The sequence below is a fragment of the Hemitrygon akajei genome, chromosome 5, assembly GCF_048418815.1.
Source record: "Hemitrygon akajei chromosome 5, sHemAka1.3, whole genome shotgun sequence".
NCBI lineage: Eukaryota > Metazoa > Chordata > Chondrichthyes > Myliobatiformes > Dasyatidae > Hemitrygon > Hemitrygon akajei.
In genome coordinates this window covers 43,097,584-43,119,951 of record NC_133128.1, presented here as the reverse complement: position 1 = coordinate 43,119,951, position 22,368 = coordinate 43,097,584, and the positions used below count along the sequence as shown (strand labels likewise).

The following is a 22,368-nucleotide window of genomic DNA, read 5'->3' as shown; positions in this document are numbered from 1 at the left end:
TTTATAATCAACACCCAGATCAATGAAGGCAATAGTGCTGTACACTGCCTTTACTCTTTACAGGAAGCTATGGACTTGCATGCTAAGATAATTTGCTGTGTCAATGTCCTAACAGTTCAGTCATTTACTGTATATTTCCGTTTACACTTGACCTTCCAAAGTGGAATCCCTACACACTTCTGGATTACCCTATCTGCCATTTCTCTATCCTCAGTTCCCTTCAGACAATATCATGCTGAATCCTTTGACAACCTTCCTCACTGTCCATGACTCAAATCAATTTTTGTATCATCTGCAAACTTGCTTATCAGCCCATCTACAATTTTGCCTACAAACATTGGAGGTCCCAGCACTGATCTTTGTGGAACACTACTGGTCACAGACTTCCAGCCAGAATAATTCACCACTTTCCTCCGTCTTCATTGGTTAAGCTAATTTTGAATCCAATCTACATGGCATTCATGGATCCCATGTGACCAGACCATGAGTTAAAGGAGCAAAATCAGGCCGCTTGGCCCAGTGAGTCTGCTCCACCGTTCTGTCACTGAGGATTTATCTTGCCTCAACCCCATGTGCCTGCGTGCTTTCTGTAACCTTTGACACGTTGACAAGGACCTAGCAACCTCTGATTTAAATAGATTTGGCATCCACAGCCATCCATAGCAATAAATTCCACAGATTCACCACCCACTAGTTGAAAAACAATTCCTTCTTGTGTCTGTTCTAAATGGACATCTCTCTATTCTGAGGCTCTGCCTTCTGGTCCTAGATTCTTCAGCTGTAGGAAACATAATCTCCACATCCACTTTGTCTAGGCCTTTCAATATTCGATTGGTTTCAATGAGTTACCCCCTCATTCTTCTAAATTCTAGCGTGTACAGGCCCAAAGCAATCAATTGCTCCTTGTACATTAACCCTTTAATTTCCAGAATCATTCTTGTGAATCTCCTCTGGTCCCATGCCTGCACATTTTCTCTTAGATAAAGGGCCCAAAACTGTTCACAATACTTCAAATGTAGTCTGACCAATGCCTTACAAAGCCTCAGCATTACATTGCTGTTTTTATATTCTAGTCCTCTTTTGCTTTTTGATTACATTTGCAACATCTCTCTTCTTCCAAGGTTCCTAACCTTGCCATCCTTGACTTTTTTTTCATCAAAGGAACATGTTGATGCTGAATTCTGATCAGATGGACTAGCCCAATAACAACTGCTCCCAATCTACTTTCCCCACACCCTATCTAACACTGTTGTAAATAGCTTTTTCCCAAAATCCATAACTATCTGAAAACTTAAGAAGTTACAATCACTGTTCCCAAAATGTTCATCCAGTGAAACTTGGATCACCAAGCCAAGCTGATTACCCAATACAACATTTAGTATTGTCCCTACCGTGGTTGGATTATCTACATCTAATGTCAGGAAACCTTTCTGGACATGCCTAACAAATTCTACCCTATATGCCTCTGGCATTAAAGGAATTCTAGTCACAATTGGAGAAGTACAAGTCATCCATCATAACTACCCTATTGCTTTTATATTTTTCCACAATCTACCTACATATCTATTCCTCTATCTCCCACATTCTGTTGGGAGACCTGTAGTATAGCCCCATAATGGAGGTTGCACCTTTCTTCTTTTTCAGCTTTACCGACTTTGTCTTACTTGAACTATCCAGGGTGTTCTCTCCAGACACTCTGTGACGTTCTCCCTAGTCAGTACTGCAACTCCCCCATCTCTCTTTCATCCTTCCCTATTGCAGCTGGAACATCTGAATCCTGGAATATTGAGCTGCCAGTTCTGCCCTATTTATTTCAACCATGTTTTTATAAAGGCTACAACATTATAGTTTGATGTACTAATACAGTCCTTAAGATAATCTACCTTAATCAAAAATTGAAATTAATATATTTTAGCCCATCATCCCCACCAGGTTTGTTAAATTGGCTTAGCCTTCCCTTCATTTCAGCCCTTTCTTTCCCTAAACCTTTAACTTCTCTCAGTTTCATGTTTGCTGACCCATTGTACCAGTTTCCATATCCCAAAAATGTATAGGTTGACAAGTTAATTGGCCACTGTAGGTTGAGTCTATCATGTAGTTGAGTGGTGAAATATGGTGGGAGATAGGGCAGACATGGGAAAAAATGGGATTAGTGTAGGATTGGCATAGATGGATTCTTGGTGGACTGAAGAGCTGTTTCCGTGATGTTATGGCTCTATGAAAAATAATTGGTTAAACTTATCAAATTTGCAAAACTCGCTTTGTCTCTTTGTACAGTGTTTACATTTAAAGAGACATTCAGTACCAGTCTAAACCTAATGATGTGATGGTCTGTCCTGCTGTAGATGTTCTACTGACGCTTGGTGCACTCGGACAAACTTATTCCCCAGCACCTGCTGCCTGACTTGCTGAGTTCCTCCTGTGCCTTGTGTGTGTTGCTTAAGATTTTCAGCATCTGCAGAATCTGGTGTGTTTATGCTTGTTTTGTTTTAATTGGGATAGGAACATACCATGTTATTAGTCATTTGTAGAAATGACCCACCTTTACTCAGAATGTTCTGTACTTTATTCAGTAACATATTTGAACATATCATCCTGGAATCACATCTGTGCTTACACATATGTTTACACTTCTAAACATTTAATGTAGTGTTATTGTAACTCTCCTATCCTTTTTGCCTCTTGCAATACAGCTATGGCAAGTGTGATGCCATGAACCTTACTGCATCTTCTGAAATCCCTGTGCTTCCAGTTTTCCAGACTGGTAGAGAATAGAATGCTCACTGTGGATCCCAGTCAATTTGAGCTTCCACATCTGCCTTGCCCCCTTCCCAGCTTTGAGGTGCCCACCTCCTGAAACTTGCCGCTGACTTAACATCTAGGTTGTAATTTTGCATTGTGTTGTTGCTTTTTCCTTGTGCCACCTTGATATGCTGATGTGATGAAATGATCTTTATGGATGGCATGCAAAACAAAGTTTTTCAAAGTACATGTGACAATAATAAACTAATTAATGTGATGTCAGACTGCTCAGGTTTTAAACCTGTATTTTGAGTTGTTTGGTTGATCATACATCATTCACATAGTTAGTTAGAATGCAAGAAACATTCAGAGTTTCTGATGTGGCAGAATGTGTGAATTCATTGTGACTGAGGAACTCTGCCATACATCTATTTGTTATTGTAACTAAAAATCCTATATGAAGTCAACACTCAACAGCTGTCCATTTCAAAGTTTTATTTAATAAATGTTATTTTCTTCTTGTCTGCAGGGATTTCAAGGCTTACCAATACCTGACCTTAACATTCTTTTGAAATTGCACTACATTTAGGCTACACTCTGTGTAACCACCATCCACTTTAGCATCTACTTTGGCAAATTGATGTAAATCGAATATGGATACTTGGTGAGAATTAATTAAGGAGTTCTGAATAAACTGAGCATATATCCAATATGTAGAAAACTCTAACTATAAGGAACTCCAGTTTCCTGTTTAAATAAATATTGCTATAAAGCTTGCAGTTTTTACATCTGAATGCTTTTTGTGTGAACAGTTAATGGCATTTTCCTTGACTTGATTCAATCAGACTAGGTCGTCCTGGAGTTGACTGCTATTGCCAACATGATAGTGGGGCAGCTGTGCTGCAACTTCAGTTCTTGATAAATGAGGTAAGCTAACAATTCTAACTATGTGGTTTTTGATAAAACACGGTGTGGCAGTGAGCTTTAAAAGATGTAGGATTATCTAGATTTAGAAGCATAGCCCAGACCCTAGACTGATTTGCAAGATCAACTCACTTGAATAATTTGCCAAGCTGATTGATTAACTTGGAAGACCACCTCAGAGTGAGTGGTTCTCTTAGAATGGCTGTGACATTGCCATGGCCTTTGAATTAGGAAAAGTACTTCTGTTTTTTGAAGTGCTGTAGTGTAATGATTTGCATAGAATTGCCACACCATCATTTCCTGTTTTGCTGATAGAGTAGTGGTTACAAAAAAGCTTTTTTTGTACATTAGTTACACAAATTACTAATGAGTTTGAGTAATTAGGTTTAACAAGTTTAGGCAATGGTGGGAAAGGTTATTTTTCATCTGGTAAGCTGTCAATAAAGATATGTTTGATTGTTGTCATCTATAGATGTATATATTTTATTTTCTTTAATGCCTTCACCTTTGCTAAGTCTTTTCAAGCCAGATAATCTTACTTCACTCCTCACAGTAAGCATCATTACTTGCGTATTCCCGAACGTAACTTTCTTGCTCTCCTCCCTTTTCCTTTCGCTCTCCTGTAGTTCAAGTTTCTGGCTTGAATATATTTAATGACATTGCTTCTACATCTCTTGGAAGTAGATTAACAAATCTTTGAGATGTGAAATTCCTTTTTGTCCTATCTTGATTTTGAAAATATGTCCTTTAGTTCTAGATACCTCAACTAAGGGTAACAGCCTCCTCCAAGTCCATCCTGTCAATTTCCCACAAAGTCACATGTTTCTGTTTGAACATCCTGCCCAATAGTTTGTCTTTCCCAATGTCAAACACTTCATCGATGGGTGATACCACCAACACCCAGTGAAATTTGTAATAAAACTTCCTTTTATACTCTATATGCCTTGCAGTATAGATCAATTTCCCATTTGTCTTCCTAATTACCTGCTGAATCTGCATGCTAATCCTTTGTGCATAATGACGATCAGATCCTTTTGTACAATTTGCACCATTTAAAAATGATCTTGCTTTTTTTTGCCACAACTTCTAATCTTTCATTTTCCCACATTATATTCCATTTGTCAACTTCTTGCCTGCACACTTAATATATCTATATCCCTTTACAACTTCTTCATAACTTGCTAATCCACATACCTTTGTATTATCAGGAACCAAGCCATTGATATATATTGTAAATCATTGAGGGGCCAGCACTGATCCCTGTAGCATCCCACTGGATATTTATTGCCAGTCCAAAAATGACCTATTTATCTTGCTTCTCTATTATTTAACCAGTCCCCTATTCATGCCAATATGCATTTAGAATCTCTGCCATTTCTCTGCTTATCTGTTTCTTTGTCATACAGCCATTCATTCTCAGTGGAATATGCCCCTGCAGTGATTTATGAAATATTTCTTTCTATTCTGCCACTGGTGATATACTGTTTTACATTTTAATCTGTTTTCCCAGTTGTCACTTCAGTCAATCCAATCCTCATAGTAATATAATTGGCTTTGTTCAAGTTTAGATTGTGTTTTTTTTGTCCCAAGTTGCTCACTCTCAATCTGAAGTTGAAATACAGTCATACTCTTTCCTTAGACATCCTTTTCCAGAGATTATTAATCAATTGTATCTGATTAAACAGGACCTCCAGAGCTGTGATCTCAGGATTGCTACCTGGGCCATATGCTTGTGAGGCCAGATATAGGAAGATTATACAGTTTAACACATGGCTAGAGAAATGGTGCAGAGGGAGGGCTTCAGATATTTTGATCATTGGGCTCTGTCCTAGGGAAGATGGGACCTTTACATATGGGACAGTTTGCACCTAAACTGAAGGGGGACTAATATCTTTAATATCTTGTGGGAAAGGTTTGCTAGTGCAACACAGGGGGTGGGGGTTACAGTTCAACTAGCATTGCAAGGGGATGGGAACCAGAGCTCCAGAGCAGATAATGGAATGTTTGTGGGCAAAGATGTTGATAACTCTACATACAAAGACAGAAATCAAAAGATTGACCATAATGGGGCTAATGTTTTGAGTTATGTATATTTCAATGCAAGGAGTATTATAGGAAAGGCAGATGAGCTTAGAACAGGGATCAGCACGTGAAATTATGACATCGTAGCCACTAGTGAGTCTTGGTTGTAGGAGGGGTAGAACTGGCAGCTTAATGTTCCTGGGTTCAGTTGTTTTAGACATGACAGAGCGGGAGGGATGGCATTATTAGGGAAAATGTCACCAGTGCTCAGACAGGAGAGACTGGAGCGTTCAGCTACTGAGGCTATATGTGTAGAACTGAGGAATAAGAAAGGGATGACCTTGTTAGTGGGATCATATTATAGCAGGATTTAGAGGAGAAAATTTGTAGAAAGATGACAGACAGTTGCACAAAACATAAAGTTCTGATAGTAGGTGACTTTTCCACATATTGACAGAGACTCACATACTCTAAGTGACTGGATGGGATAAAGTTTATCAAATGTATTTAGGAAAGTTTCCTTAATCAATATATATCTATAGAGGTACCAACTAGAGAGAGTGCAATACTGGATCTATTATTAGGAAATGAGAGAGGGCAGGTGACAATTTTTTCTTGCTGTCTGTCCTTCTGAAATGTTAAATGCTCCAAGATAATCCAGTCTTGATTACCTTGCAAACATGTCCCTGTAATGTTTCATTGATAATACTTAATTACTTCTATGCTACAAACTGCCCTCCATCTTTTGCTGTACAAAAAGCAACACGAAAAGCATCTATCTCCACTCTCCCTTTTCAAATTCCAAAAGAAATCCTCCCACAATTCCCCTGTTTTAAGCATCAGCCACCACCATTTTTTCTATTCTATTGTAGCCATAGATGAAGCAGGTGCCCTTTAACTCATCCCTTTTCACCATCCAGAGCCCCAACAACTCTTTGCTGATGAAATCTCAAATTGCTTTCAGTACATGATTCACTTCAAATTCAAATCTGATTCATTTTCCTTATGATGTGGTCTCCTAAGCAAGCAAGACAAAACCCAGTTTGGCAATATCTTTACTGACCATTTGCCATGCTTGCTGTGTAGGCTTTTGGGAGGTACAGTGCTACATGCAGTTGTGACTTTTGAATTAAGCTAGTTCAATGCATCACTGTTAATACAATAAAATCACAACGCTTCAGGACAATTAATGGATAGACTGGGACCTGCACCCTCATTGAAGTCTGTGACTCCAGTTGGATATCTGTTCCATTACAGTGAGAGTCTGCCATTGGAATTTTTTTTGTTTCAAAGCTTCTTTGTACCAGTAATGCTTTTACCTCCTTGAGGGCTATTAGGTATAGGCAATAAATATCTCCCAAAATTGAATAGAATAAAAAGTAGCATTGTGGGATTTGGTATTTTCACTTGTCGCAGTCTCATTTTAACATTTCAAACTATTAAATAAAAATGACTCCAAGAAAATATGCCCCCAGCTAGCCATTTTTATACTATTATTATTATTGGATTGCTTTTGTGCCAGTGCTGGGTCTTTCAGAAGTAATTAGTCCTGTTTCTTTGCTTCATCAGTGCTCTGCAAGTTTCTCTCCAATTATTTCCAATTCTTTTATGAAAGGTACAATTGAAATTGTTTCTATTGTTTTCGGCAGGGAAAGCAGACTATAGTTGACTCCGTGCACAAGAACTTTTTTTCTGTTGAGTCATTTCTTTTCTTTTTTGCCGATTGCAATTGGTCTATGTGTTCAGTGACGATTCCATTAGAGGCACATTCTCGATCATTTTGATCACCTCTGTCACCTGACCTTGACCATGTAAACTTGCAGATCCTATAATCATTGGTGAAAACAAAGTAATTTCAACAAACTAAGGGGAAGAAAGAATCAATTATTTCTACATTTTTTTCTTTTTATTCCCACATTTCTGCAGGGAGCTTTAGTAAGTGCATGTGCAGATGACACACTTCACCTGTGGAATCTTCGTCAAAAGCGCCCAGCGGTTCTTCATTCACTCAAGTTCAACAGAGAAAGGTAAAAGGTCATTCTTGATGCTATCCTATTATATAATGTAATTTTAAGTGCATTTCATAATTCATCATTATAAGGCATACTAATATTTTGTGAGGAAATCTGAATGGTTTATGGAACAACACACACAAGATACTGGAGGAACACGATATGTTGGGCAGCATAAATGGAGGGAAATAAACAGTTGATATTCTGTTTACTTGCCTTGCTAGATCCTGCCTGACCTGCTGAGTTCCTCCTGCATTTTGTGTTACTTCAGATTTCCAGCATCTTCAGTCCCTCCTGTATGAACAGTATGTGGATAATTTTTTCTATACCAAGAGAAACATGTAAATATGTTATCTACTTCCAATTATGGGAAGCAAGTGTAATTCACAAGGCCAAGATTTAATGTTCATCCTGTTCTTGAGAAACAACCATTTTGAACTGGTGATGTAATTTTAAAATGAATTGCTGATGTACTTTTTAGATAAACTTTTCAGCAGTTGAGAAAGTGCTGGAGTCTATTATTAAGGATGAGGATTTGGGGCACTGGGAGACTAATGATAAAATAAGCCGAAGTCAGCATGGTTTCTGTAAAGGGAGATCTTGCCTGACAAATCTGTTAGAATTCTTCAAGGAAGTAATTAGCAAAGTCAAATCAAGTCACTTTTATTGTCATTTCAACCATAACTGCTGGTACAGTACATAGTAAAAATGAGACAATGTTTTTTCAGGACCATGATGTTACATGACACAGTACAAAAACTAGAATGAACTACGTAAAAAACAACACAGAGAAAAAAAAACTAGACTACAGACCTACCCAGGACTGCATAAAGTGCACAAAACAGTGCAGGTATTACAATAAATAATAAACAAGACAATAGGGCAGTAAGGTGTCAGTCCAGGCTCTGGGTATTGAGGAGTCTGATAGCTTGGGGGAAGAAACTGAGAGCCCGAATGCTTCGGAGCCTTTTCCCAGACGGCAGGAGGGAGAAGAGTTTGTATGAGGGGTGCGTGGGATCCTTCATAATGCTGTTTGCTTTGCGGATGCAGCATGTAGTGTAAACGTCCATAATGGCGGGAAGAGAGACCCGGATGATCTTCTCAGCTGACCTCACTATCCACTGCAGGGTCTTGCAATCCGAGATGGTGCAATTTCCGAACCAGGCAGTGATGCAGTTGCTCAGGACGCTCTCAATACAACCCCTGCAGAATGTGATAAGGATGGGGGGTGGGAGATGGACTTCCCTCAGCCTTCGCAGAAAGTAGAGATGCTGCTGGTCTTTCTTTGCTATGGAGCTGGTGTTGAGGGTCCAGGTCAGATTCTCCGTCAGGTGAACACCAAGAAATTTGGTGCTTTTAATGATCTCTACCAAGGAGCCATTGATGTTCAGTGGGGAGTGATCACTCCGTGCCCTCCTGAAGTCAACAACCAGTTGTTGGCTCTGCACCAGTCTGTTAGCCGCTGCACCTCCTCTCTGTAAGCTGACTTGTCGTTCTTGCTGATGAGACCCACCACGGTCGTGTCATCAGCGAACTTGATGATGTGGTTTGAGCTGTGTGTTGCAGCACAGTCGTGGGTCAGCAGAGTGAACGGCAGTGGACTGAGCTCACGGCCCTGGGGGGCCCCCGTGCTCAGTGTGCAAAGTGGACAAAGGAGAGACAGTACTCAGATTTTCAGAAGACGTTTGATAAGGTGCCACACATGAGGCTGCTTAACAAGATACCATCCCATGGCATTACTGGAAAGATACTGGCATGGGTAGAGGAATGGCTGACAGGCAGGAGGCAGCAAGTGGGAATAAAAGGGGCCTTTTCTGGTTGGCTGCCAGTGACTAGTGTTTCTCAGGGGTCAGTATTGGGACCGCTGCTTTTCATATTGTTTGTCAGTGATTTAGATAATGGAATTGATTGCTTCGTGGCAAAGTTGGCGGATGATACGAAGATAGGTGAAGGGGTAGGTGGTGCTGAGGAAGCAATACGATTGCAGCAGGACTTAGACAAATCGGAAAAATGGGCAAGAAAGTGGCTGATGGAATACAGTGTTGGGAAATGTATGATAATGCATTTTGGTAAAAGGAACAATAGCACGTACTATAATCTAAATGGGGAGATGGTTCAAACATCGGGTGCAGAGGGACTTAGGAGTTCTCATGCAAGACTCCCATTTATTTCAGGGGGAACATAATATAAAAGCAGGGAGCTAATGCTGAGCCTCTATAAGACACTAGTCAGGCTGCACTTAGAGTATTGTCAACAGTTTTGAGCCCCATATCTCAGAAAGGATATGTTGTCATTGGAGAGAGTCCAGAGGAGGTTCACAGGATGATTCCAGGAATGAAGGGGTAAATATATGAGAAGCTTTTGGCAGCTTTGGGCCTGTACTCACTGGAATTTAGAAGAATGCGGGGAGATCTCATTGAAACCTACCCAATGTTGAAAGGACTAGATAGAGTGGATATGGAGAGGATGGTTCCTCTGGGGGTATCCAGAACTAGAGGGCGTGGCCTCAACATTGAGGTTCTATCTTTTAGAACAGAGGAAAGGAGGATTTTTTTTTAGGCAGAGAGTAGTGACTCTGTGGAATGCTCTGCCACAAGCTATGGTGGAAACCAAGTCTGTGGGTATATTTAAATCAGAAGTTGATCTTTTCCCGATTTGTCAGGGCATCAAAGGATATGGCAGGAAGGCAAGTGTATGGGGTTGAGTGGGATCCAGGATCAGCCACGATAGAAAGGCAGAGCAGACTTGATGGGCTGAATGGCCTAATTCTGCTCCTAAATCATATGGTCTTATAAGGTGGTGTTATAAGATAGGGAACTGGATACAGCAGAGAATATGAAATGTTGCATTCTTATTACACATGCATGATAAAGGTGAACCTATGGGTGATGGCATTCCATACTTGGACTTACTGCATTACCAAATGGCCTTGAGTTTTCTACGAACAATAGAAATGAGCATGAAACAGTCTTTCAGCCCTTATCTTCTCTGACAAAATCATCATCTCAACGTTGTTTTCTTGCTTGATCCCAATAACCCTTGATTACACTAATATCCAAAAATCCATCAGCTCAGTGAAATTGTCTTCTGCCCTCAAATAGGGTATTCAAAAGATTCATCACTGTTTGGTTAAAGAAACTTTTCCTCATTTCAGTCTTAAAGTTTAATCTTTATTCTGAGACTCAGCCTTATATTTAGACTCTTTGGTCAGGGAAACTGATCCATTGTTGTTGCATGAGTGTAGCCTCCGGAGAAAAGTACTGGTAGATATGAAGCAGCTTCTTTATTTAATGAAAGAAGCTACAACAGGCATCATACAGAGACACCTTCGGTCAAAAGTTCTTGCTGGCCAAACTTGGGGCTAGGTATTTTATGTGCTAAACCTCAAAGGGCAATTCCATATTGTCCAAAGTATGGACAATACCTTCTCTGAAACTACACAGAAAGTTCACACCTCCACATTCGCACGCACACCACAGACAATCAAATAAACTTTGATCAGCATTGTTTGGTCTGAGGTTCATGGCTTTTAGGAACCCATTGTTCAGATCTGCGCTCAAAATTAAATCCACTGTACATATTCAAATGTGGTAGCCAATGTCATTTGCCAATCGTAAATGTGCTAAATCCAAAAATCGTTGTAACATCCATCATATTGAGACATACTAAGAAAGCGAAGATGATAGAATCAAGAGTAAGAATTGATCTGCTGGAGGAACTCAGCAGGTCTGACAGCACCTATTGTGGAGTGAGTGGGGTAAATAGGAATTGTCAACATTGCAGGTTGAAACCTTGTATCAGGGTTGAAGATGGAGCGGGAAAATAGCCAGTATAAAGAGGAAAGGAGAATGGTGAAGGATGATTGTCAGTCCGAGCCAGATGAGGAGAGGATGAAGGTGGAGACAGCTAAAGGATGATAAGTGGGAATGCAATGTTTATCAGTGCTGGGATGTAATCAAGGATGTTGATAATGGAAGCAACATCCATCCTGCTGAGTGCTCTTAAGAATCTTGTATTTTTCAGTAGGGTCACCTCACATTCCTTAAAAGTAGCAGCCAGTGATTCAGGCTACTCACACTCAACTCATATGATAGGCCTCCATCCCAGGGACTCGGTTCTGTGAATCTTCACTGTAATTCCTCTATTGCAAGTTTATCCTTCCGTTTTGGAAAATTTTTGTTTTGTTTTGACCCAAATTGGGTACTGTGTTCCAGGTGTGGTCTGCCCAAGGTCCTCTAAAATTGCAATGTTAAAGCTGAAAGCTGTACTTCTCCAGACGAGTGTAGGGTATCCCATTAATACTCTTGACTTGTGCCTTTTAGATGGGGAGAGCGTTTCAGGGCAATTTGAGGTGAGTCACTTGTCATGGAGTACTCATACACTGACTTGTTCTTGTACCAAACTGCTTACATGATTGATCTAGTTCTGGTCAATGGCAGCACCAGAACTTGATAGCACAGGCCTCAACAATAGCACTGAATGTCACAGAGAGGGGTTGGGTGTTTCACCTGTGGATGATGATCAGAGTCTAGCACTTACATGGCCTGGATCATACATGCTCAATATCACCTCTGTCTTGCTCTTTGCACACTTGATAACTGCTTCCTTTTCTGGAATTGTGCATTGTACATTGATCATCATTATCAAACATCCTTCTTCTGACAATATGGTTGAAGGAAGGTAATTTTTGATGAAGCTTAAGATAGTTATCCCAAAAACATTGCCCTACAGTGATGTTCTGGGGTGATATAAATAACCTAAGTAAATTGCCATCATCTCTCTTTGTGCAAGATATAATTCCAACTACTGGAGACTTATCCTGTTGTTGCCTTTTGTCTTCAGTTTGTCAAGGTCCCTTAATGTGACACTCAGTCAAATACTGTCTTGACGTCAAAGCTAGTCATTTTCACATTCCTTTGAAGTTCACCTCTTTTGACCATATTTGTCTGAAGGTTGAACTGAAATCCGAAACACAAACAAAATTCAAACTAAGTAATAGTGAGCAGGTTATTGGTGAAAAAGTGCCAGTTAATTATAAATCTGATGTGGAATATACCTACTGGCAATTAGTCAGACTGGATATTACTTGGTCTTTGAGGACATGGGATGATGTATAGCTTGGGGAACACATATTCACACTACTTATTTTGGGATGTTGTTTGGACCCATCGCTTTGCTGCACCCAGTGCTCTCAGTCAGTTTTAAAAATTTCTGTTATTGTCAATCAAATTGACTGGCTTCTGTGACGCTGGCAATCTTGGTAGGAAGTTAAGGTAGGTCATTCACTTGGCACCTTCAGAGGTGGTTGCATAGGATTCAAGCTAGTCGTTAGCATTTAGCTCTCTGTTGCAAGTTCTTTTTGCTGTTCAGCAGGAATGTAGTAATGTGAGTACTTACCTACTGCCCATTACGCCACTGGAGTTGACGGCAGCAGTGAAGGTCCTCCGTCTCTGGCCATGCTCAGGGCTTCCTTCATCGTGTCAGTTGCTTCCTTTCAGTTTTCACTACTGTCAGGTGGAAGCTCAGGAATACCGTCACACTCAGATGTAGAAGGATTTGTCATCACAGGTTCTGTTTTATCAGTCAGAGTTGTTAGCCCTGAGTTGAACCCCTGAACCTGAGGACTGGTGGATCACCCTTAGTCAGTCCTCTACACTTTGACCTGTAAGGCATGGGTGATCCTACCAAGAGCCAAAGCATAAAGCCCTAACTCCAGCCAATATGACAGGGGTAATTCTTTTATGCAGCGGGTGGTGAGTGCATGGAATGGGCTGCCAGTGACAGTGGTGGAGGCGGATAGGATAGAGTCTTTTAAGAGACTCCTGGATAGGTACATGGAGCTTAGAAAAATAGAGCGCTTTGGGTAACCCTAGGTAATTTCTATAGTAAGGACATGTTCAGCACAGCATTGTGGGCCGAAGGGCCTGTATTGTGCTGTAGGTTTTCTATGTTTCTACAACTTTCCAGGTTATTGAGCCTTCAAACCACAATAAAGTTGTGGTCCTCTTAGAGGAGTAATATGAGTAATAGATACAAAATGCTGGCAGCATCTATGGAGAGGAATAAAGAGTTGGTATTTCAGGCCGAGACACTTCATCAGGAGTCATTTTGTTTAATTTTTGATGAGAGTTCTGAGGGACATAAATCCTGCCAAATTTGCAAGTGCTATGTGATTTAAAAATATTTTTCATCCTTTCATTGAGTTACAGTATTGCTGTTACTGCACCCCTAAATCAAGTGGGCAGTATTATGATGGGAAGCAATGGTGAGTAGGTTATTAATGAAAAAGTGCCAGTTAATTACAAACGCTGCTGATGTGGAATATACCTTCCAGCACCTAGGCAGAATGGATTTCCCTTTGAATGTAATTGACATAATGGTTTCATTCAGTGTATTTAGACAAAATGGATGGTATCAAATTTCAAGTTTCTTCTCAGTGATCAGTATATTGTGCTCTATTTCTGTTGAACATTTAGCCCCATCCAATGTTTAAAAGAACCTCATTGTTCTTCACTGCTTTTTTATTTAAGTGTGAGATTTCCTACAGGTACAAGTTTCATTTCCAAAATAATTAAATGTATACACGTGATATTTTGATACTTCATTACCTATAAATAAGGTTAAAATGTTACTAAAATGTAGGCTGCCTTCCACAGTGCATGTTATTCAGATTTGGGAATGACCTTCCCTTTATTGTTGCTGCATCTAAATCCTGAAACCACCTATTCAACAGAATTTTTGGACTGTATTCGTTTGAAGTACTATAGAATTTCAAGGGCATTTAGGTATGGATAGTAAGTTCTGGCTTTGCCAATGATCCTGAAAATATATAAGTTTCCTCATTTGTTGTGTTCAGCATATCTTCTGTAAAACTTCAGTTCTGAATGCAATTTGCTTACTTTTGTTGCCTGCATGACTTGATTTTTTTCTCTCTGTACATCGAGTGTTTGATGGTCTTCTTTTTCCTTATGAATTCTTTTGGAGGTTCTTTGTTTTGTGGCTATTTGTAAGGAGACGAATCTCAAGGTTGTATAATGTAATACATACTTTAATAATAAATGTACTTTGAACTTTAATGAAGACATTGGTAGTGAGAATTGAGCACAAAGGCAACAGCAAGAAGAATTGATTAAAATAGTCCTTGGGCTTTTCGAAATATGTTCATTGGAAAAGAAGCACAATATAGTGATCACTGAGTGGGACTTCAAAGGTCGACACCAGCCATTTAGTTTTAATACTGTGAAGGAAACTAACAGCTTTTAGATATTGAAAGTTCCATTATTCTCATTACCTTGTATGTACTGCTGAATTATGGAGACCACAATCTTATTCATTTGTCTGTGGACTACAACTGGAGTCCAGGCACAGGGGCTAGTTATTGTATTTAGGAATAACCTTTAATGATTCACCTAGTCTAAAGCTTCATCTCTATTAGGCTCAACTCAGGAATACTTTCCATTTGTTTCGATAAGTGCAGCTCCGACAACAGTCACAAACTTTAATGTCACTCAGGCAACTAGCTTGCATGCTTGGCACCCTAAAGGGAAATCTCCTGTGTTACCAGCACACTGTGGACACAGTGTTTGCAATCTCTAAAATGCATATGATGTCTACCAAACCTGTGACCTTTTGCCATCAAGAACAAGCAATCAGAAACACCACCACCTGTAGGCTGCCTTCCACAGTGCATGTTATTCAGACATGAGAATGAACTTCCCTTTATTGTTGCCTGAAACCACCTATTCAACATGATTTCTGGACTATAATTATTTGAAGTTCTGTAGAATTTCAAGGGCATTTAGATATGGTCAGTAAGTTCTGGCTTTGCCAATGATCCTGGAAAGTGAATAAATAAGAATGAATCAGTAAAGTTTTATGGATATTGATTAAGACATAAGCATGGCCTCAGCCTGAAATGTCGACTGTTTATTCACTACCATAGATGCTGGCTGACCTATTGAGTTCCTCCTACAATTTGTGTGTATTGCATTAGATTTCCAGCATTTACAGAATTTCTCTTGTTTATAATTGTTTATTAGGGTTGCAAATGTTGTTCCCTTATTCAAGAAAGGAAGTAAAGATAGCCCAGGAAATAATACACCAGTGAGTCTTACTTCAGTGGTTGGTAAATTGATGGAGAAGGTCCTGAGAGGCAGGATTTATGAACATTTGGAGAGGCATAATATGATTAGGGATAGTTAACATGGCTTTGTCAAAGGCAGGTCCTGCCTTATGAGCCTGATTAAATTCTTTGAGGATGTGACTTAAACACATTGATGAAGGTAGAGCAGTAGATGTATCATATATGAATTTCAGCAAGGCATTTGATAAGGTACCCCGTTCAAGGCTTATTGAGAATGTAAGGAGGCATGAGATCCAAGGGGACTTTGCTTTGTGGATCCAGAAAGAGGGGTTGTAGACAGGTCATATTCTGCATGGAGGTCAGTGACCAGTAGAGTGCCTCAGGGATCTGTTCTGGGACTCCTTCTCTTTGTGATGTTTATAAATGACCTGGATGAGGAAGTGGAGGGATAGGTTAGTAAATTTGCTGATGGCACAAAGGTTGGGGTTGTTGTGGATCGTGTGGAGGACTGTCAGAGATTACAGTGGGACATCAATAGGATGCAAAACTGGGCTGAGAAGTGGCAGATGGAGTTCAACCCAGATAAGTGTGAGGTTAGTCATTTTGTTAAGTCAAATATGATGGCAGAATATAGTACTAATGGTAAGACTTTTGGCAGTGTGGCGGATCAGAGGGATCTTGGGGTCCGAGTCCATAAAACATTCAAAGCTGCTGCGCAAGTTGACTGTGTAGTTAAGAAGGCGTACGGTGCATTGACCTTCATCAACCATGAGATTGAGTTCAAGAGCCGAGAGGTAATGTTGCAGCTATAGAGAACCTTGTTCAGACCCCACTTGGAGTACTGTGCTCAGTTCTGGTCACCTCAGTCCAGGAAGGATGTGGAAACCATAGAAGGGGTGCAGAGGAGATTTACAAGGATGTTGCCTGAATTGGGGAGCATGCCTTATGAGAATAGAAGCATAGAAAAACTACAGCACAGTACAGGCCCTTCGGCCCACAACGCTGTGCTGAACATGTACTTACATTAGAAATTACCTAGGGTTACCCATAGCCCTCTATTTTTCTAAGCTCCATGTACCTATCCAGGAGTATCTTAAAAGACCCTATTTGTATCTGCCTCCATCACCATCACTGACAGCCCATTCCACGCATTTACCATTCTCTGTGTAAAAAGCTTATCCCTGACATCTTCTCTGTAGCTACTTCCAAGCATCTTAAAACCGTGCCCTCTGTGATAGCCATTTCAGCCCTGGGAAAAATCCTCTGATTATCCACATGATCAATGCCTCTCATCATCTTATACACCTCTATCAGGTCACCTCTCATCCTCCGTCGCTCCAAGGAGAAAAGGCCGAGTTCACTCAACCTATTCTCGTAAGGCATGCTTCCCAATCCAGGCAACATCCTTGTAAATCTCCTCTACACCCTTTCTATAGTTTCCACACCCTTCCTGTAGTGAGGTGATCAGAACTGAGCACAGTACTCCAAGTAGGGTCTGACTAGGGTCCTATATAGCTGTAACATTACCTCTTGGTCTCAAACTCAATCCCATGGTTGCCTCTCCAAATGTTCATAAATCATGCCTCTCAGGATCTTTTCCATCAACTTACCAACCACTGAAATAAAATTCACTAGCCTATAATTTCCTGGGCTATCTCTACTCCCTTTCTTGAATAAGGGAACAACATTTGCAACCCTCCAATCCTCCAGAACCTCTCCCGTCCCCATTGATGATGCAAAGATCATTGCCAGAGGCTCAGCAATCTCCTCCCTCACTTCCCACAGTAGCCTGGGGTACACCTTATCCTGTCCCAGATACTTATCCAACTTGATGCTTTACAAAAGCTCCAACACATCCTCTTTCTTATTGTCTATATGCTCAAGCTTTTCAATCAACTGTGAGTCATCCCTCCAATCACCAAGATCCTTTTTTGTAATGAATACTGAAGCAAAGTATTCATTAAGTACCTCAGCTGTCTCCTCTGGTTCCATACACACTTTTCCACTGTAACACTTGATTGGTCCTATTCTCTCACATCTTATCCTCTTGCTCTTCACATACTTGTAGAATGCCTTGGGGTTTTCCTTAATCCTCCTTGTCAAGGCCTTCTCATTGCCCTTTCTGGCTCTCCTAATTTCATTCTTAAGCTCCTTCCTGCTAGTTGATAATCTTCTAGATCTCTATCATTACCTAGTTTTTTCTTTAATCTTTTGTAAGCTTTTCTTTTCTTCTTGACTAGATTTACAACACCCTTTGTACACCATGGTTCCTGTACCCTACCATCCTTTCCCTGTCTGAATGGAACGTACCTATGCAGAGTGCCGCGCAAATATCCCCTGAACATTTGCCACATTTCTGCCATACATTTCCCTGAGAACGTCTGTTTCTAATTTATGCTTCCATGTTCCTGCCTGATAGCTTCTTATTTCTGCTTACTCCAATGAAATGCTTTCCTAACTTGCCTGTTCCTATCCGTCTCCAATGCTATGGTAAAGGAGATAGAATTGTGATCAGAGGTAGAATTGTTGAGTGAACTCGGCTTTTTCTCCTTGGAGTGATGCTAGATGAGAGGTGACCTGATAGAGGTGTATAAAATGATGAGAGGCATTAATTGTATGGATAGTCAGAGGCTTTTTCCCAGGGCTGAAATGGCTAACATGAGAAAGCACAGTTTTAAGGTGCTTGGAAGTGGGTACAGAGGAGATGTCAGGGGTAAGTTTTTTATGTAGAGAGTAGCGAGTGCGTGGAATGGTCTGCCAGCGATGGTGGTGGAGGCAGATACAATAGGGTCTTTTAAGATACTCCTGGATAGGTACATGGAACTTGGAAAAATAAAGGGCTATGGGTAACCCTTGGTAATTTTTAAAGTGAATACATGTTCAGCACACCATTGTGTGGCCAAAGGGCCTGTAATGTGTTGTAGGTTTTCTATGTTTCTGTGTTTCTTTCTAAAGCCAGTAATTTAAAAAAATCATTATACTTTGGTTTAATGTTTTAAATTATTTTTAAATAAAATATTTTAAAGTAAGTCTTTTGTTTCAATTTTAATAGTGTTTGTATGTCACCATCAGAGACATTAAAAGAAACTCTTAAAGATCCTTGACAGATTCAATAAGTTGCTAAGTTTTGTCTCAGGTTTTGCCTTCTACCAAATGCTATTGCAGTGCTTGACCCTTGCGTCTGGGTTAGATGAATGCAGGTATGTAGGGTCTGGAGCTGGTGATTTCTGCCCCTGGCCAAGTACAATGAGATCCAGCCCATATGTTTGCAGAAGGATTTGTAAGCCCAGTGCCCACCAGCTGGCTGGAGGAATGCTGCTGGCTTTCAGTATGCACACTGCTGAATGCCTTGAAATATGACTTGAGAAATTCAGGACACAGGAAGACCATGACCACTCAAATTATGTGATAGAAATCTGCTCTGAGATTGGCTAATGGGCAGCAGAAGGATATTGGTTGCTTCAGTGGGGTCATAGGTATTACTGTTTAGAAACAAAACAGAGATTCTGTGATCTATATCTTGGATGATAAGCATACCAGACTTTGTAAACTGCTTTCTGTGATTTTGCAAACAGTGACATGCTACAGTCTTAATGGTAATGCCCTGAGCGTCCATGTCAGTGGTTTAATCATGGCTGAGAAAAGCTTGAGATTTTATTGCAGCATTCAACCTGTGAATGGCTTTCTGTTTGTGCTACAGCGGAAGACCAGACTAGCAGTGAAAAATATTCTTTTGAGTCAATTGTTAAGGATGTGGTTTTGGGGTACTTGGAGGTACATGATAAATTAGGCTGTAGTCTGCATGGTTTCCTCAAGGGAAAATCTTGCCTGACTAATCTGTTGGAATTTTTTTCAAGACATAACAAGCAGGATAGACAGGAGAATCAGTTGATGTTGTGTACTTGGATTTTAAGAAGGCCTTTGACAAGTTGCCTCTCATGAGGCTGCTGAACAGAGAAGATTCTAGCATGGATAAAAGCAGTGGTTGATTGGCAGGAGGCAAAGAGTGGGAATAAAGGGGGCCTTTTCTGGTTAGCTACCGGTAATTAGTAGTGTTCCACAGGGGTCTCTGTTGGGACCATTCCTTTTTATGTTATATGTCAATGATTTGGATGATGGAATTGATGGCTCTTTTGCAAAGTTTTCAGACGATACAAAATTCCACCTCATCTCCATTCTAAAAGGATGCTTCTCTATTCTGAGGCTGTCTCCTCTAGTCTTAGACTTCCCAATCAGGAAATATTCTCTCTACGTCCACTCTATCAAGACCTTTCACCATTTGATAGGCTTCAATTAGGTTGCCCCTCATTCTTCTGAATTCCAGTGAATACAGGCCCAGAGCCAGCAAATGCTCTTCATATGACAAACTACTCAATCCTGGAATAATTTTTGTGAACCTCCTTTGAACCCTCTCTATTTTCAGCACATCCTTTCTATGATAAGAGACCCAAACCTGCTCACAAAACTTCAAGTGATGCCTCACCAGTGCTTTATAAAGTCTCAACATCACATTTTTATTTTATATTCTAGTCTTCTTGAAATGAATGCTAACATTACATTTGCCTTCCTCACTACAGACTCATCCTGCAAATTAACCTTTGGGCAATCCTGTGCAAGAACTCCCAAGTACCTTTGCACCTTAGATTTTTATATTTTCTCTCTATTTAGAAAACAGTCAATCCTTTTATTTCTTCTATCAAAGTGCATGACTCCACACTTCCTGACACTCTATTCCATCTGCCATTTCTTTTCCCATTCTCCAAATCTAAGTCCTCTGTAGCTTCTTTACCTCCTCAACACTACCCGACCCTCCACATATCTTCATATTGTCTGTAAACTTTGCAACAAAACCATCAATTCCATCGTCCAAATCATTGACATATCACGTAAAAAGAATCCGTCCCAACACAGACCCGTATGGAACACTGCTAGTCATAGGCAGCCAACCAGAAAAGGCTCCCTTTACTCCCACTCTTTATCCATGCTAGAATCTTTCCTCTTATACCATGGGCTCATAGCTTAGTAAGCAGCCTCATGTGTGGTACTTTGTGAAAGGCCTTCTGAAAATCTATGTACACAACATCAACTGATTCTCCTTTGCAATCCTGCTTTTTATTTCTTCAAAGAATTCCAACAGATCTGTCAGGCAAAATTTTCCTTTGAGGAAACTATGCTGACTATGGTCTAATTTATCATGTGCCTCCAAGTACTCTGAGAATCAATCTTAATAATCAATTCCAACATCTTCCCAATCATTGAGGTCAGACTAACTGGCCTATAGTTTCCTTTCTTCTGCCTCTGCCTTCTTGAAGAGTGGTGTGTGATTTGAAATTTTCCAGTCTTCTGAAGCCATTCCAGAATCTAGTGATTATTGAGGGATCATTATTAATGCCTTTTCAATCTCTTTAGACACCTCTTTCAGAACACTGGCGTGTACGCCATCTTGTCCAGTGACCTTTGAGTTTCCCAAGAATGTTCTCTCAAGTTATGGTAACTTTACACATTTCATGACCCCTGATACCTGCTAGTGTCTTTGACAATGAAGACTGACACAAAATACTTATTCAGTTCATCCGCCATTTCACTGTCCCCATTACTACCTCTTCAGCATAATTTTCCAGCAGTCTGATATTCACTCTCACCTCTCTTTTACACTTCATGTATCTGAAGAAACTTTTGGTATCCTCTTTAATATTATTGGCTAGCTTACTTTCGTATTCCATCTTTATCATCTTAATGACTTTTTGGTGGTCTTCTGTTGGTTTTTTAAAGCTTCCAAATCCTCTAACTTGCCACTAAATTTTGCTCTATTATATGCCATTTCTTTGTCTTTATGTTGGCTTTGACTTCTCTTGTTAGCCACGGTTGAGTCACCTTTCCTTTATAATTGTTCTTCCTCTTTGGGATGTATATATCTTGTGCATTCCAAGTTGCTTCCTGAAATTCCAGTCATTGCTGCTCTGCTGTCATCCCTGCAAGTGTTCTTATCCAATCAATTCCAGTCAACTCCTCCCTCAACCCTCTGTAAATTTCCCTTACTCCGCTGTAATACTGATCATCTGATTTTAGCCTCTCCTTCTCAAATACCAGGGTGAATCCAATCATATTATGATCACCTGTCCCTTAGGGTTCCTTTACCTTAAGCTCTCTAATAAATTTTGATTCATGCACAACACCCAATCTAGAATGGCTGATTCCACAGCAGGCTCAACCATGAGATGCACTAAAAAGCCATCTTGCAGGCACTCTAGAAATTCCCCCTCCTGGAGTCCATCACCAACCTGATTCTCCAAATCACCTGCATAATGAAGTCCCCCATGACTATTGTAACATTGCCCTTTCAGCATGCATTTTTTATCTCCCATTGTGATTTGTAAGCCCTATTCCTACCACTGTTTGGGTGACTGTATACAACTCCCATCAGGGTTCTTTTACCTGTGCAGTTCCTTAGCTCTATCCAACATGATTCAACATCTTCCAACCCTGTCACCTCTTTCTAATGATTTGATTTGATTTTTTTACCAACAGAGCAATGCCTTCTCCTCTGCTTTTCTGTCTGTCCTTTCATTAAGCTCACAGTTAGAA

At 40.2% G+C, this 22,368-nt stretch overlaps 1 protein-coding gene across 9 annotated transcripts in view; it reads left to right on the top strand.

The window, feature by feature from the left end:
• stxbp5l (syntaxin binding protein 5L) overlaps positions 1-22,368 on the top strand; it is a 352,686-nt gene that overhangs the window by 80,827 nt on the left and 249,491 nt on the right. For all 9 annotated transcript variants that reach the window (XR_012098901.1, XM_073045359.1, XM_073045358.1 and 6 more), the window contains exons 3-4: positions 3,588-3,669; positions 7,615-7,715. Coding sequence is in view for 8 of the 9 variants with exons in the window: in XM_073045359.1 (XP_072901460.1) it covers positions 3,588-3,669; positions 7,615-7,715 (183 nt within the window). In the remaining variant the exon portion in view is untranslated. The remainder of the gene's footprint in view (positions 1-3,587; positions 3,670-7,614; positions 7,716-22,368) is intronic.